Source organism: Athene cunicularia (assembly GCF_003259725.1).
Source record: "Athene cunicularia isolate RWA chromosome 6 unlocalized genomic scaffold, athCun1 chr6_part1, whole genome shotgun sequence".
In the NCBI taxonomy this organism is placed as follows: domain Eukaryota; kingdom Metazoa; phylum Chordata; class Aves; order Strigiformes; family Strigidae; genus Athene; species Athene cunicularia.
Window position 1 is genome coordinate 5,628,386 of NW_020799105.1, and position 17,998 is coordinate 5,646,383.

The following is a 17,998-nucleotide window of genomic DNA, read 5'->3' on the forward strand; positions in this document are numbered from 1 at the left end:
ACCTCATTTTAATCTGCTTGTAAGCACAATTCTTTTATCTAAGAGCAGAGGCCATGAATTATCACCAGTGTGAAAACCCCTTTTTTAGCTGCTCTCAGTGACTAGCTGTGTTTTAGGGTCAATTTAATCTATATTTAGAGGATGAAGCTTCTATAAAGCTTCATTATTTCTCTGTGTAGCTTGTATGACAAAGGCACTTACCAGTGAATGGTGGTTTCTTGTGAAAAACGCTGGCTTAGGGTAAACAGTTGAGATGTGGATCTGGCCTGTATACCCCTGTGCCAACTGGGGGACTTGCAATCAGCATCACTGTGCTTGAACACGGCAGATTGGCAATCAGGTTATGTCCAAGTCCCATGACTAAATCAATTCAACCTGCCTTCAACACTATTATTTTTTAAATTTCAAAACAAACATAGAAAAGATTCCAAAAATTCAAATGCTTCACGTGGAGCAGATTTAAAAGCAGTGTTTGAAATATACACACCAAAAAGCAAAGAAGGGCCTGGATGAATGCCACATCCCCCAGCGTGCAACAGACTGCACAAAACCTAATGGCACCATATGAAGATCCTCCTACATCTTATTCCTTACTCCTTTTTCTGCTGCTTCTGGCTTCCATCCCTAGCCAAGTATTCAGGTGATTGTTTTTTCTTGGCCTGGCCACATATACTAGCATCTCTTCAGCCTCTCTTAGCATCTGCCTCTTGGAGAATTGCTTTTTGCCCCTTCCTCCCAAGGGATGGCTCCAACTGGCGCCGACACTTGGGGTCTATGTTTGGAGAGGTCCTGCTACCTCTACCAGCTGATCTCATTTTCAGTGGCACCATCTGTCTGCCTTCCTCCTTGATTACTTTTAGCCCTAGGGCACTGCTTTCCTTGGTCACACTGAGTAACACAGCATCCTCTCTTGGCTAAAGGCTGAGTTCTGACTCAATCCTTTCCACTCATATTGCACTGTGCACTGGGAGCAGTGGAAGGATACACAGCAATGATCACAGCAGGTTCATAATGGCATATCAGCACCAGAAAGGCTTTGAATCAAGTGTCAGTGCCAAGCGTTTGTAGCAGATTTGCTACACTGCTACACTGTGAGCTTGATTTGGGTGGAAAAATAATAGCTGAAACAGCCATTTGCAGGAAGCGTGATCATTATTTCCGTAAACACACCCCCACCCCCACCCCCCAACATATCTGAGAATGCAGCGTATAATTGATTAAACTCAGTTTGGGTTAAATAGCTTCTCTTAAAAATGGTGTAGTATCAACAATCTCTGTGGATTTCAGAAAGGGCTATACAGGCAGCCGAGCATTTTCATACTTCTTCCTTTAAATGTACTTGATCCGCCTTATTGGCCAGGTTGTTATACTATTCTGAACAAAAATAAAAGGCATTTTCCTATTAAACCTCAGAACTAGGGAAAAATCTTCCATGTACTTAAGCTTCCACAGAGCATTCCACTACTATATTCTTTCCTGTTTTGTCCTATGAATTGCTTGCAACAGCCAACCCATCTGTAGACTGCAAAATAAATTGCTGCAGCTTAGCATTACACTGCCTGGACGGTGAGGCAGCATTCAGATCTATGAGGCAAATCCGGGGACTGATTTCACCAATGGGACTTCCACCTCTTATCCTTGTTAGAAGCTATCTCCAGAGCGAAGTAGGTGCATGGAAAGATCAGACACAGAGGTGACAAAGGAGCAGTAAGAACATCAATACCCCTGTGAAGCTCATGTTTGCAACAAAAAGCCTCACCCATGGAACTGGCAAAGTTGACTTTTGCTCCCCTTGAGAACTTTAGCTTTTGCAACACACAGCAATCATGTTGAACATTTCAGTGTTTCAAGATGAATGCAAATATTGATATCTTGCTTGCCAGCACTCCCAGGGAGAGCTTTGCAGAGTGCAAGGTCCTTCCCACTGAACTGCCACGCTACCAGTTCTCATGAATTAAGAATGAACTGTGCAGCTTTGTATGGGTACCAAACTGCTGCCATCAAAGGGCTCGTTGTGTTGAATTTCAGACACTCTGGGAAAAGTGCAACAACTACCGTCGTTGCTGCACAGTGCCTGAAAATCCAGTTAAGGATCCCTAAGAGAAGAGCCAGGGTAAGAAGGAACAGGCACAGTCCCATTTTAGAAAAGCACAGATGAGAAGCTATACTCACATGGTATTTATTTCAAAACCCTTTCCGTGAATGTACATTTTCTGATGCTGAATGCAAAACACAATTCCACGTCACTCTGTAATACCACCTTCATCTTGGTCAATACCTTTTGCACTGGACAGTTGCCCTGCTCATTATTAAAGGCACCCAGTAATGTCATCTTTCTGCTCCAAAGTGAAAGCAGTTTGTCCCTATATAAACTATAAATTAAGTGCAGCCACTGTTTCCTCTGCTGGAGATAGGCATGAATAGCATCCTATATCCTGAAGTACCCAGAATAGAAAAAAGGGCCTTGAGTTTGTCACAGCCATAATGACTCAGTCTCTCATTAAACGTCACTCAACAGGGTTGAGGCTTATGCACCCCATGAAAAGCACTGGTCAACCCCCACAGCCTTGCTTTCACAAAGGCTTTAAGCAGTTGTACTTGGGTAAGGAAAAAGGCGTCAGGCTTCCAGTGAATTAAAAATCTTCTTATTTGTAATGCAGAAGTAGGAACAGGGTATGTATTGTAATAAGTTATCTTGGACAGAAGATACTTTTTTTCCTAAAGGCATAACAAATCAGTTGTGCTTTTGATGTGTCCATCAGCTATACTGGTGTGATTAAAACAGGTAGAGCATCAAGCTTCCCTTACAAGATCAGGGCCTGTAATAGAAAACATTTTAAAATACTTACATAGTCATGCCCTGATAACAATGCACTTCATGGTGCTAACAATAACTCGGGGTTGAAGTGACTGTAAAATAATGTTTAACCACATATCCAATATGTATTATGGGATGCATGGCTATACATATCTTACAGAGAACATTACATCAGATAGCTCATGATATAAAAGAACATACTTGAGAGATGCTTTTGGAGTGATTTTTCCCCCCAAGATAAGATCTCAGGCATCTGTCATCTATCTTGCTCCTACCAAGCTAAGGAGGCTGACAGTGTGAAAGAGAAAACCTACTGTAGCTTCCATTTCATTTGACTTGTAAAGAGAGTCTGCAAAACAACAGAGAGTTCTACTGTTTCAGGAGTGACTATCAATGACAGGCAGGCATAAGAAGCATTTTCTACTGGTCACATTGCCACATGAATGACCCCAGTTTTGAAGTGAAAGAAATACCAGTATCCCCAAGTTTATCAAAGACTGAGTTATATCGAGGAACATACCTTTGAGATGTTACTAGAGCGGCTCATGGAATGCCCCAAAGCCTTCTCATTCTGAAAGAGGAAGAACAAGATCACTGCAGCAACAAATCACAGTTATAAGAATATTTTAAAGCTGGCATTAGAAACCAAATTCCACGGAGAAAGTCTTACAGCTGTGGCTTTTAAGGATGCTGCTTCTATTGACATCTGCCTGATTTATGATAATCACTAAACTGCTTTGTTTGCTTAACAACGTTTTACACTGCAGAAAATCACACAGGCAAGACAAGTACAAACCGAAAAATACTAGAGCAATGATTTATTCTCTCTATGAATACTGCAAAGCACTTTTCTCAGATGGCAGCTATTTTGGAAAGGATATTTCTTAGCCCTGTTTCAGCTACATCTAAAGGCTAACATCCAACCACTAAAGCTCTTGCTAAAAGAAAAACAAAAGTATCATAGCGATGTCCAGAAACAATTGTGAATAATCACATGCATGTCATTTCAGAAGACAAAGCTGAATCACTGAGGAACTTTCGATTTACCACAGAACTCAGAATTAAACTGGAAATATCATACAAGATAGAAATGCAGAAGCTACAACTCTCAACACTGAAATTGGTGATGACTATCTGTTACTAACTTTACAGACCCTGACTGCTAAGGATGACAATATTATCTCCTACCAAAAAAACCCCATAGGTTTCACGAAGATATTTAATCCTTTAAGGTTTCTGAACTGGTTTCTGGTTTCTGAACATCAGTTTACTATGAAGTGTAACAAAACACCATTGCTCCACTAGAAAGAGCCTGGGAATTACTCTGCAAAAACTCTTCTGAATAAAATCCAACAAGAAATACTTTTTTTCTAAACAAGTATTACAAACAGGGCAAGTTATAACATCTGGTTACAAATCAGTATCTATGTTCCTCTAAGTCTGTGAGGCTGGGATGCATATTGGTTTGAGATTTAAACCCTCTGAAAAAAGGGTAAATTTACTACTTTCTCCTCTGGGCTTTACACTGGGTAACAGTATCTAGAAGTGCATCTTTTCATCTGGGATTTTAGGAAGCAAACTCTTTCACCTTTATTCCCCAAGAGAATTTAACCTAACAGAGACACTTTGACAGCACACTCTTCCAGTTCTCATTTCCACTGACTGATCAGAGCTTGAGATCAGAAGTCCTGTATATATAATAAATGGGGACATAAAACCCCCCCTGAACCAGTCAACTGCTGTTACTTTTAGATCAGTTTGGATATAGCACACTGGTTTCAGACCTCCTGCCTCTGTTTGTTACAGTTCAAGTGACCCTCAATGACTGAAGCCCACATCAAGAAAGCCCAGCTGGCTGGCCACCCACACTTTGAGATCCCTGCGCTCCCAGACACTTCTTCCTACAGCACATCCCCAGAGCAACATAAAGCTTTGAGTTGAGAAAAGAGAGGGCAGGCAAATACTGCAACATGTGCTCACAAAAGCAGGCTGTCCCTTCCTTACACCACCAGTTGCCTCTCAACAGTCCTGGGCACTGCCTCAGTTGACATATAAATTGCACTTCCTCCCTTAAAAACGTGAGGAAGCAAATACAGTGTTCTGAAATCCTCTGTCTGCAGGAATTTGTGTACCCAAAAGACAGTAAAATAGTGTTTCAGAAGAACAGAGGAGAAGCAATCACAGAACCCCCTGCCAGTTTTGACTGATAGCCAAACTTAAAACCAGCACAGATCATTTTAAGACCTGGAAGAGTTGTGGCCTAAATTATCATGGACTCGAATGCCAGATTTGAAAACTGCAGGGCTGAGTTTGATATTAGAGATGACTATGAGCTTTTGTTATACAGGTAACAGTATTCCTGGAACACAAACAAACACATAAAGACCCCCCAAAATATGGACATGATACTTATGTGAAGACTAACATTGGACGGGACTACTGCCAGAACCAGTATGGCTAAGAATTGACTCTAACTGTAAGGGAAGGACCTAGCTGATTTCATCAAAGGCAGTGTAACTATAGCAACAGAGAAAAAAAAAAAAGGTTCATTGAAGCTACAGAAGATGGGAGGGAGAAAAAAGGGGGCAGGGAAATGTTCTCAAGCTATGATGAAAAGAGACCAACACAAGCTGCCGAGCACAAAGACTTGTCATTGCGTATGTGAGGTGTGAGGGAATGCTTGGCCTTCTAGGGACATGTGGAAGGTAAACAAAGCAAGGCTATGTGGGACCAGGGAAAATGAAGAGCAGGACCTGTGGCCAAGAAGTCTGCCTGAAGCAACACAAACAGCTCCACACAGGTGACAGTCTCAAATCCAGCCCTAGGTACCCAAAACTTCTAGGTGAAATTCCTATAAGACAAAATTAAACAGAACAGAGGTTTCTTCACATTAAATCAGAGCTCCCCAAATACTGCTGTCTAGCTGAAAAAGATGCCTGCAAGGGAAAATGACTGAACAGGCACCTGTGTTGAAAAGGATGTGCTAAAATTCAATAAGCATGAACAGGCTGGAGGACAAGACTTATATTTGCACAACACAGTAAACGATGCAGAGCAAACACTCTTAGCTGCACCACAGAATCTTAGTCTTTCTGCTTCTGCTCCCAGAACTGATTTCATCTGATGGGTGCCAGGAGCCTCTAAGAGACAGATGCTCATATTATCTTTATTGATCTACTGTTGGAAACATACCTATCAGAGGTTTCAGTCAGTAGATGACTATGAACAGTTGGTTTTGTTATTGAAAGAGACATTTAAAAGAGACATTTTTAAACAAAAGAGCGGTCTTGAAAAATATTCCCTTAAGGGATACGGAGTATATGCACACATATTTAAGTACAGGTGTTATTAATGACTCCTAGCCCCCCCAAGTGCTCTTTCACATCTCAGTTTCTTTATCACACAAAGCTAGTACATAAAGTCAACAGGACATTAACTACAGCTTTAGCTCAGGTTGGCCAAAATCTGTACTCTAAAGAGTTACTTATACCAACAAGGAGGAAAAGCACCAACTCAGCCATATTTTCAAGGAGTGACAACTGACCCAATAGCCCCTACCAGATCCAACACAGACCTGCGAATAATACACACATTTTCCAGTCTGGCTGGATCATCAACTACCAAGCAGCCCCATCACCCAGATAAAATTGCTTCAGTCCTTGGACACCAAATGACCCTGTCTTCAAATCAGGGACATTTTTTGAAACAGCTGCTTCAAGTCTCACCGTTTACATACACACAGACTTTAAAATGTGTTGGGCTAAAACCAAATAAACAATTGAGTTTCACTGTGCATCAGCAATTTCCAGTTGACTATGACCACTCGAGTAGCACCACTGCTGAAAGACTGTACAGTGCTTTCTTGACAGCTTCTGCAAAGAACCAGAAAAATTATTTCATTTTTAAAAAATTCATTAAACACCAACAGAAACAACCTCTAAATAGCACAGTTCACGAAGTCTAGCTCTGCTGTTTAATTCTCTTTCACAAATAAAATAATAAACATCTATCCTTCAGGAAAAAGCACTGTGGAAGCCATTAAGAAGAGACAGTGCTTGCTGGTGTTTCCCATGCTGCAATACATTAAGGATGCCATATGTTTTCTAGTCATTAAGATAGAAAAGAGCTATAAAGCCACGAAAGAAGCTCCTGGAATAGGTAGATTAGGCACAATTACTAAGTGAGGAACAGAACTGTTAAATAGATAAAAATTAGTTTTAAAGCAAACAAACAAAAGCTCACTTTTTCACACTATATCCATCGCTGATACATGAATCCTGGGATTTTTTACCAGTTATTCACAAATTAACACTGACATAGGAGTAGCAAGCCTAAGCTTCTATTATGATACTATCACTATCCAACAAATAAAGGTCTTCACAGACTTTTTCTAGTATGTTCCCATTGCACAGTAAGATATATTCTAGTCTGGTAATTACAGCTCCAAACAAGCTCTCCTCCCCTCTTGCAAAAGCGTTAGTCTTTTCATCTGAATGAAAGGCCATGAAAAAAATGCAACATCTGCCAGCATGGACCATACAATTATCACCAGTTAAAGCAAGTGTCGCTCTGCTTTAGTAGATCAGTCTTTCTATATCGGATAATGGGAATCCTGCATTTCAAAATCATCCTACTCAACTAGGCACTCAAAAAAAAATCTAGACAGGAAAAAAATTGCAAGTGCAATTTGTAACTTCTCCTGAGCCACTCACTGCCACTGCTGCTCTGTGGGCCCAATCAGAGCCTGGCTCTAGGAGAACAAAGAGGAAGGCAGAAGCAGGAAAATGACTGGAAAACAGAAAAACTGCTACCCATTCCTACAGTGCCACATTTCTGTAAATTTCGAATGCACTTGCTTGCAATTGTCTGTGTCCTCCTCCCAGCTTTCTTCTTCTATCTTCCCCTTGAATTTCCTCCCTACTGTAAGCAACAGAGCCGCCTCCTTCCTTCAGCAGTTGCTTCAGCTCACATCTGCTTTCCTGTAGGGCCGTTCATCTTGCCTGCTCCACCTTGTTGGCTCATCTTCCCTTTTGCCACCATTCCTCAATTACTCTTGCATGACACCTCTTTCCTTCTCAGTTCAGAGATCTAGAAACCGACACCTCCCTCCCATCTCCCTTTTACTTCAGTCTTCCATGTTCAGCACTTCACATTATTTTACCCTTGCTTTCCTACCATAACACATGCATTTCACACTAAGCCCAACACCTGTGTAATTTACCAAACCAAACCCAGAAGCCCTATGAATCCCAAAACAACCGTTCATACCACCTGAGCCAGAAGGACGGTCCTCAGTTACTGGCAACACTTTAGGCAGCCATAGCTGCTCCTGTGCACTTACAATATCAATGTATCATTCTGGCCTTTCTCCAAACTCAGCTGTAGAATTAATGCAGCCTCAGCAAGTGGGCACCCTAAAGAAATGCAGCTTGGCTGTCCTTGCCAAGATGGAAGGAGAAAAATATCTTGGTGGAATGGTTTGGTTTTTGTGTTTCTGCAGGTAAATAGAAGATAATAGAGGAAACAGTATCATAGCTTGTGTAGCCTTCTTCTGGAGATACATCCCTAACTATGCACCTACGGTTCAGTCCTAAGTATGGCTAATATTAAATCCATCTTCATCTCTGCTCATAGACCTGGAGAAGAAACAGCAAGCCAGATCCCAATAGTTTATCAAAGATGATTTTTAACTCTCTTTCCCTTTAGGAAAAAAAGGATGGAGGGCACCAGAAGAGTGTCCTCCTTCTTCCTCAAGCAACCAATGGCTATGGGTGAATCTAGCACACACCTGCTTTGTGAAGTCTCAATTACACACCAGTGACCAGATAGGGCACTATATTCCCTATTTTGCAATAACAACTATTATGTTAAATTATCTTACATGATAAAATAGGTTAAGATCTTCATTTAATAATAAGAGTTCTCCAACTAAAGTCTTAGTAATGAAGAACAGAGCCCTTTGTTTTGATGATGATGTCACTGCAATGCCCCAGACACAGATCCCTACAAGGTAAGTACTAATGACTCAGCTCAACAGAGACATAGTTAAACAAACCAGGGCAGACCAGCTAGGGCACTGCCTACTTGGGGTCTTCTATCTGGAATCTCAAAGCCATTTTAATCTAATTTTGTGCATTGCCATTGCATTTTACAATGACAGTTTAAGCACATGATTGATATCTAGTAAAAATCACTTACTGTTATCAACAGTAAGTTGCATGGCCACCATTTCAACAAAGTCATCTGGGTAAATGGTTGCTTTCCTTAATAAGACTTTGCAGAAGAGAGTAAGTAGTAATTATTCCCATTCATACAGCAATTCTCATTCTTAGATCTCATAAGATTTACAGAATGGTACACAGAATGGCATTTCTTGAAATGGTGAGGTGCTGAAGTACTGAGTAGCTGAATGACCCTTGCATAGCAAAGCAGCAAGACAGGAGTGAAACGCAGTTCTTCCATCTAGTCCCATCACCAGAGCATGAATGCACAGTTGTTCTACAAATATGCAGCTGTACACATCAATGTATTGTTTTAGGTTTCATAACTGTCAGATTTCCTAACAAACTCTTCTCACAATTTCTGCAAATCTTGCACTGCAACTCTGTACCTGAGCAGTAGAAATTTAAAAGAACATATGCTTTTTGTTTGGGGAGAGGGGTGGTTGTTGACAATATTGGTATGTGCACTTAATAGTCTGAAGTAGGAGAAGACTTTCTGAATTATTTTCTTCATCTGTCAAAACCAATGGACTATTAAATTACAAAAGCTTTGTCAGCACTAGATCTCATGACTGACAGAACCCAACATTTAATTACTTCAGTAGGAAACGGTATTTTGCATTGTATCAATTGAGTATGGCCTTTATTTCTTCGACAGTCCCCAGGTCATCATGGAAGAGCAATAAACTTACTAACGGTTTATAAAGCCAGTGCTTGGCAAACTTCTTAAACCTTGCTCATTTCAATTTTTTTCCACAAAATATGACGAAATATCATCAAGGCTCATCAATGGTTTTTGCATGCAGCCAGAAGAGTAATGAAAGGAAGAATAATGGCATTTAATCAACACTAATGGCATCTACACCTTGCATCTCTGCACTTGTGGAATATTTACCCCTGGACATAGAAAACAGAGGGGGGTGATGGAAATCACACCACCTATTTCCTTTTTTGCCTTCCTGGAGACCCATTATAAATACTGAAAAAGGAATCCAAATAATCCGCCCTATCCATCTAGTCCAGTACCTTCTGTTACTGGATGATCCCACTCCCTGGGCCCTGCAATTCACAAATGAGTGCAGAAACCTAATATAAGATTTCAGATCTTTCATCACAGTGGAAAATATATAGCAAATTCACTGTGGATTACTCGGCTCACTAATTTGCTCACATTCTCATCAAGCCACTTCACATAGTGTGAGACAAACTCAGAAAAACAACCTGAAGGCAAAAAACTAGGCTGTAAGTAAAATACAGGAGAATTAACAAGCTTTATTCCAGGTGCTGAACTTACAGCTGTGCTTGCAAACATCAGCAACAGAAATAAAATAATGAGATCATATAGCTTTAACATAAAAGAGAGACCAATGAAAGGAAAATACAACAGACTGAATGGCTTTAATGGCAAAGTTCAAGGAATTCAAAGAACAGGCCCCTTGGGGATTTGGGGAGGGCAGTCAAGGAGGCTAAGAGATCACAAACAAAAAATATAAATGAGAGGAAATTCAAAGAACAAGGCAAACACAGCAGAACGTTGAAGTTAAATAAGAATCTCTTGCCTGTGTCTGCACCACAGCGTGGTCAGAAACATAATGCGCTTCACCTCCAGTCCGCCTTGTGAATAGCTCTCAAAAGCTTGCATGGATAGGCCTGATACTATGCAAATCTGACAGACACGCAGGTCCCTACATGTTCCAGACATAGGCCACCTGAGTCCTTATCACTGTATATTGCTGTGCGCTCAATCTTGACAGTTTGGTCTTAGTAGTACGTGGCATACAATGCTTGGGGATCCATTCTTGAGTCCAACCATACACTGGATGAGGAGAACATTCTCTTCAAAAAGGCCCTCTTCTCCATGGCTTTGTTTTCCAGACTTTTTTCGACATATCATTTTTGTGGGTTTTGCACTGCTTTGCTTTACTTCCAAAGGCTCCACAAAGTGAATCTGATTCTCGATAACCTGCATCTCCAGCTGCCATTTTAAAATGGAGATCTGATCTCTATCTCCTCTCTTTAATTGCTTGAGCTAGAAGATGACATAAGAGCCTTCCTCTTGCTGAGCTGAGGCTGCCTCACCTGTAAGAGCAAATTTTAGTTTCTGCATAAGACCATCACAGTCTGGTACATTTCATTAAAATTACATTCATTTGCACACTTACTATATTCACATGCCATGTGCCCAATTTCTAACAAAGAAAGTAGACTGCAAAGTTTGGCATCCAACATGTTTTATGGATGTTCTTATCTTACTGTTGCCAGACAACCTGCCTAAAATGGATGCATTCCTTTATGTGATGCAATACATAAAAAATAATCCTTCGCTCAGGGAACAAATTTTATGAACTACAAATGATCCAAAAATACACACCTTTCTTGATAATGGAAGCAATATACTTTAAGCTTACCTGTGTGACAGCAAAAATGCCATTTCAAACAATTTAATGTATTTAACAGCAGAGAGAGATACAAGCATTGAGGAAGCCAGCAATTATAAACAGATTAAAAGGAATAACATTCTATCTTTTGTGAAGTAACTGCATTTAATGCAACTACTGGAATTCTCATGGTACACTACACGTGTCAATATGCCAAAGCAACTGGCTATTTTAAACATTCACTCATTAAAAAACCCTCCAGGCAATTGACAATTTGGAATTTCTCAAGCTGTCAACAGACACAGGAAGCCTGCATCTTAGACAAACTCTCCACAGAACTGGCCTTTCTTGGTGTCTACATGACTTTACAGGTTCAGTTGCAGTGGACACAATGCATGTGTCTGGATCACTGCCTCTGCTCAACTAAGAAGGTCCACAAAGCCTTTCTAATTTCCAACTCATATTATGCCATCCAAGTACACTGTTAAAACAGTGAATCACAGAATCATCTCTCAGCCAAGGTTACCAAGGCCTCCTGAATCTAAAACCAGATCCAGAACAATACTAGAAAACTCGATACTTCCCAAAGCAAATTTGATAGTTCGAGTTGCTTCTATTTTGCTCAAGGATTTCATCTTTTCCTTCCTTTCCATCTTAAAGATATTAAGATTGCTTATTAACCTATTTCTGACTGCATGGACCATAAGGGCAAATTATATTCCCTGTAGCAATTAGAGAAATCACTTCCAAAATGACGCTGGGAAAGCATTCAGCGATTTTTGGTAACGTTTAACATGATACGGCCAAAACCACATGACAAAAGAGCTCCTGAAAGAGCACCTGTAGATACCAGATCTGTTTATTAAAATCTACACAGTATAGACCAGCTTGGTTTGCCTGAAGTTTCATCTTCCTGTTTTTATCAGTGCAGTTTGCAAAATATTCTGACCTGCAGCATTTCAAACTCAGTGTTAAATGATCACACAAATTTAGGTAAATGATGAACTGGGCCCTACAGATCCCATTAAAGTTACTTAGCCATACAGTGGTTAGAGTAAGATCCTTGTAAAAATCTAACCTGTGATGTTCTGCAGAGCTTTAAACACATTACATTAAACACAGTTGTTTGTAAGGTCAGAAAACACACAAAGGATAAAATCTAAGAAAAACAGCACATTCAACCACCTCTACAGAAATAAACCAAAACTACTTAAGGAAAACACTGCTCTGGGAAGAAAGATGACTCAAAGCTAAGAGAAAAAATACCCTTCGTTTAAAGGGTAGTGCATTCAAACTGCAGAACGACAGTCTTTAAAAGCATGAATCTGCTAATAAAAAATTATACTAAGTGACCATTCAGCATTCCTGGCTAATTATCCCAGAAATTTAGGTGCCAACTATTCACCCCAAGTCATTTAAAGAAAATGCATGTATAAATGCACACACTTGCATACATTAAGGTTTTTAATAAAAAAAACTATGGAAAGCACACTCTGAACCAACTACCCTCTCTTTCCCCAAAACACAACCCCTGATACCAGAAACAAAGGGAAAAATCTCTCTAGGTGTAGCAGGCTACTCTAAGCAATAACCCAAATGTCTTTTATATAATTTTGTCAGGGAAGCACAGCTGGTCTCACATGGGGCCTCACCTGATGCTTTGGGATGCAATCAACGAGTGCATGTCCAGAGAAGGCTACATGGGACCAGGCAGAAGACCAGTACTGGGGACAACACCATTCATGAGCATCTACTGGTGTCATCAGCATTCTGCACTGTTTGGTGCTGTGAACACTTAAAGTCATTATACTATTCAAGTACCAGCATATGGCAAGAACCTGGTAAGGCAGTGCTTTGAGACACTGGGCTACATCCCCAGCCTGCCATGCTATCACTAACCATCTCTTCCCACACTGCAGCCCAGACAGGACATTTTTTGCTACTGCATCAGGACTTTCTCCAAATGTCTCTTGCTTTTACCTGTCTGTCTTTCAGGAATATTCCCTTTGCTTACAGTCCTCTATGAATAACAGTGACTCAAGATGTCCATTTCTCACTGACAAAGTGCTTCTATGATTTGTACAGTGCTAAAAGCTGAAAAAGCCTCTTCTAAACACAGAGTAGATTTAACACACTCTAAATGTACTTCTTTTTTAGCCTAAAAATCTGTAGTCATTAACTTCATATCCACATTCGGGATGTTGCACTTGAAATGTCAACATATTCAGTAACGCTAAAGGAACTGAGGGCGCAGGTTCCCAAGAGTCACAGATAAACAAGTTTCAGACTGAATTCTTCAGTCACAAGCAGATACTCTGGCTTCCTCTCTCAGAGGATGTTTAGGACCTGTTACTCATAGGAGAAAATCCTGCTGATTCTGGTTACCTTCCAACCATACAGCAGGAACACGGAAAGTATAGCACCATACATCACAGATATCATGGGAAAATGAAAATATCATTTAAAAATTAAAATGCAGGGAAAGGACAGATGCAGAATTTTAATGTCCTCTGTAAGTCTTTCCTTTATATCACTCATTAAGTGTGTCCCTGATAGAGGAGCAAGAGAAGAATTCAGCATCTATCTGTAAGTCAGTCAACACCACCTAAATCCATGTCTAACAGTTGATGCTATCCATTTTACCGATATTGATCACTAATATATGTGTACACCATGTTCCCACCTTCTTCACCGTGTCTGTCACAATAGCTTATGCCCAATTGATTAATGAAATGTTTCTGGTGGAAGACAAGTGCTCAGAAGACTTTCTGTATCTTTTTGATACTTTTGCTATTCTCAGAGAAGATAAGCATAACACAGGAGGCCAACAGGACAAAAATAAAATCCTACAGGAGATTTATGCTTGTTTAGGAAGGTCATTTCAACTTTTTTATTTTAAAAAGTTATTGAAGAAAAGAAGATGATATGGCCACATAGAGTAAGTGGAAAATCTTCCACAATGGTACCAAAGGCAAAACTACAAGTCCCATTCTGTCTGGGACATCTTTTTTAGTTCTGTATTCACTAGCAGTGCTTCTCAAAAAGCAGACCACATCAGATCTTTTCTCTCTTCAAAATGTAGCAGCATAAACAAAATGCCAACATGGAGAAGGAATGGGTGGAAATGAATACTGAAATGAATCCAGGGAGAATTCCACCACTAACGTCAATTGGGTCAGGAATTTGGCCTCTGTTAGTAAGAGATGCTGCAGAGATGCAGAGTTCAGCAACAAACAACTGGGGTGATCAATAAAAAGACAGGTCTTTATATGAAGAGAGTTGAAGCAAAAGGTTATTAAAAGAGAAAGTAACTAAATAAGGTGAAATGAAGAAAAGACATGTAGCTCTGTAACAAGCCTTCACAGTTGTGTCCCACACCTTCAGAACACCACCAGGAAGCAGGTGACTCAAAAGCCAGCTATTGAAGGCTGACACATGCACTTGGATGAATTATTTCCTGGAGGAAGCAATAAACCAGTACTCCGTATGGACACAGTGGTCCCACCAAAACCAATAAGAATGCCTGTGGTGTCAGGAAGACTCAGACTGAGTCACTATCAACACCATGATCTGTAAAAAAAGTATTTCAGTAACTGCAACTGGTAGTAGGTGCACTTCAGCAGATCAGGACCTGAAGTATTTTTAAAAATACTGATTTGCCTTAAAGCATGAGAAGCAGAGAAGAAGAGATTGCAGTAAGAGTCAGCTAGAAAAATGTGTTTGTCATTGAAAATGGAAATCTACATTTAATTCACATTCAGCAGTGAGAAGCAGAAACATTTCTATGATACATGAAGCCCCATGCAGGAAGGGACTGTTGTGCAGTGCTAACACTGAGCAGCAACACCCAAGCCAATAGAGCTGCATTGGCTGAATAAAGTAGGGATGAGCCCTGTGACCCAGCTGAGTAGGGCAGACAATCTGAAGGCCAACAAATTGTAAAAGAAAAGAAAAAAAAAGTATGGTGCTCAGAGCATCCCTAACTACTTGGTCAGAGCAGCTGTAGCTGAAAAAGAGGAATGCTCTGTGTAGGCAGCCTTGTTTCCCTTCACTGTAATCCAAAACCCATCAGATTACAGCGGAAGACTGAGGCAATAAGGGAAGACTGTCTGAGGCAATCAGATGGATGACTCACAAAACCTACCAGCTGAAGAGAAGAAGCCTTCCAGAAGAGCACTGCTCTTCACCCAGTTGGGAAACTTCAGCACAGTCACTGTCTAATAAGGAGGATTAAGGTTTCTGTGTGTCTGAACGAGCTGAACGCCAGCAGCTGCGTAAGAACTAAATTTACCGCTGCAGTCCCAGGAACGCCTGCATTTTCTGCTAAAATAAAATCTCTGGGCCTATTGGAATAGAAGCTTTTCCACTTAACTGAAGACATTTACTCATTCTCTTCCTGCAACTTTCATGCTCCAGTTCCAGTAAAATCCTGCTTGGTTTCAGAGTTTTTTTTATGGAAACACACATGCATCAACTCAAAAGTACCAATATTATGCAAGTAGTATTAAACAATTCACCTCACTGGGTACCTCTGCCGCTTGTATTTATTCCTATGAAACAGAAAATGAACTGCAGCTATCAGAGTGCTGGCTGACTTACTGGGGACTGCACTGCATTCCTGCACATGCACTGACATAGCTTTTTCTCAAGTTTATTTCCCAAGAGGAAAGGGTTATAAATAAGTCTTATATTCACAGTAAATCTCCTGCCCTTCATTCCCTAGAGCTTTGAGGGTGTTTATTTGTCACAGGAAATTGCATCAAAGTTTTCAGAAAAACAGTATTAGCTTATATGATTTGCTTTTAACAAACTGCCTTTAAATTCATCCCCATCAAAGCTAGGTTTTAAAAGCTCAGTTTCAATCTTCTCTACATATTCATTATCTGCAGAAATCAGACTGAACACCTATGAAATCTGCAGCTGTTTTAGAAGAGAATAGATTTTATTAAAATACTTTTTTTTTTAAAGTAACTTTTAAAAAGCTACGAAGAACCACTAAATTATTAAAGGTATTTCTCTATACTTTCTGAAAATACATACAGTCAGACTGCTAGGGAGGCTGTTTTCTTTTAGGCTCTACACTTGGAATTGAGTGAGAAGCTGAAGCAATAAAAGAAGGGTTTCACCACAGGCTCTACAATCCAGCAGAGAGGATTCATTTAGGGGGTAGGATCCTCAGTTTGGAAGCTTTTATGTCTGGGGCATCACACTGACAACATGTTTGCTGATCCCATTACAACAAGGTTCTGATCCAGAACCGGAACTTGCCAGTCTACACACCCCTTTCCCCAAATCTACTTCTGATTCCTCTAGTTTTGAAAATACAAAAGATAAAATTATCCCTAAATGTAAGTACTATCCTTCCAGTTTGAAATGACCATAGAAGTATTTTCCAGGAGATTAAAGAATAAGTAACTGCTGCTTTGGAAATCAATTTTCCTTGAAGGACAAACCCCAGGCAAGCAATATTGTCTATCTGGACATTACAAAATGTCAAAATTCTTCATGAGATTTTAGTTTTAAAGGAGCCTTTCAGAAGGCACCCAGCCACAAAAAGAAATATCACATAATGTGCAGGCATTCTTCAGAAGATGAAATAGATTATTTGGTCCGATAAGCGCTCTGGGGAAAGGCGGGAGTGGAGGGGGAAGGATTAGATGCTGCTGAGCACTTGCAGTGCAGTGATTGTGCTGTGAAATACAGAGATTTAAAAGCATGAAAACTCAAACTAGAACATCCTGCTTCACATTCAGACTCCCCCATATCAGAGATTCACAGCTTCAGATTTCAATATAGACATTTACCAAAGGTGAGCAAAACTGATGCAGATTTGTAAAGAAAAGCTAAGGGTTAGATATGGTTTACACCATGCCTTTTGAATTTTAACCTTTTGCTTCCCTGTCACCATTCCATACATAAGTGCTCTGCTTTGAGGAAGTTACAAATGTCACTGTTTTCACAGACATCCAGGAGGAAGAAATTCATCAATAGGATTAAATAATTTGTTAGGTCAGACAAGATCTGAGGCTGATGAACAGGGATTCCTGCAACAAAACAAGCATCAACACAATGGAAACCAACCCGGAGGAAAATGCAGGAAGAGCTGGTGCTTGGAAAGGGTAGACACTTAAAAAACTGATCAAAAGGTATAGTTCACCCTGTAGTTATGACAGATACCTATTAATCTTACAGATTAGTTTTTTAAAATCCTGAAAACAGGGAGATGGGGATACTTATATATCAGGTCTGGAAAAAGCCTGTGGCTCCCTGGACATGTTCCTGGTAGACTTCCCTTGCAAACTCTTGTTCAGCATGTGGAAGGGAAGAAAGTATCTCCTCTAGTGAAAAGCAGCTGGACAAACTTATTCCAGTCACTTAAAACTCAAAGCTCTAAAAACTCAAAGTAGTGAAATAGGCAGCCTTATCCTGCAGCTAAGAACAAAGTAGCACAGCAGAGAGGTAAATAACAAAAGCAAGAGTTCAAAGGGACAAGTGGTCAATTCTCTATAAAAACACTCAGAAAAACTAGTACTTTTCTAGCAAGATTCCTTAATACTATCTGTTACTAGCACCTTGGAGGA

General features: G+C 40.2%; 1 protein-coding gene across 7 annotated transcripts in view; it reads right to left on the reverse strand.

Moving 5' to 3' along the window:
• MARCH8 (membrane associated ring-CH-type finger 8) overlaps positions 1-17,998 on the reverse strand; it is a 108,650-nt gene that overhangs the window by 23,158 nt on the left and 67,494 nt on the right. For 6 of the 7 annotated variants that reach the window (XM_026851063.1, XM_026851068.1, XM_026851061.1 and 3 more), the window contains one exon: positions 3,339-3,389. The exons of the other annotated variant lie outside the window; for it this stretch is intronic. In XM_026851063.1, coding sequence (XP_026706864.1) covers positions 3,339-3,389 — 51 coding nt within the window. The remainder of the gene's footprint in view (positions 1-3,338; positions 3,390-17,998) is intronic. 7 annotated transcript variants of the gene reach the window in all.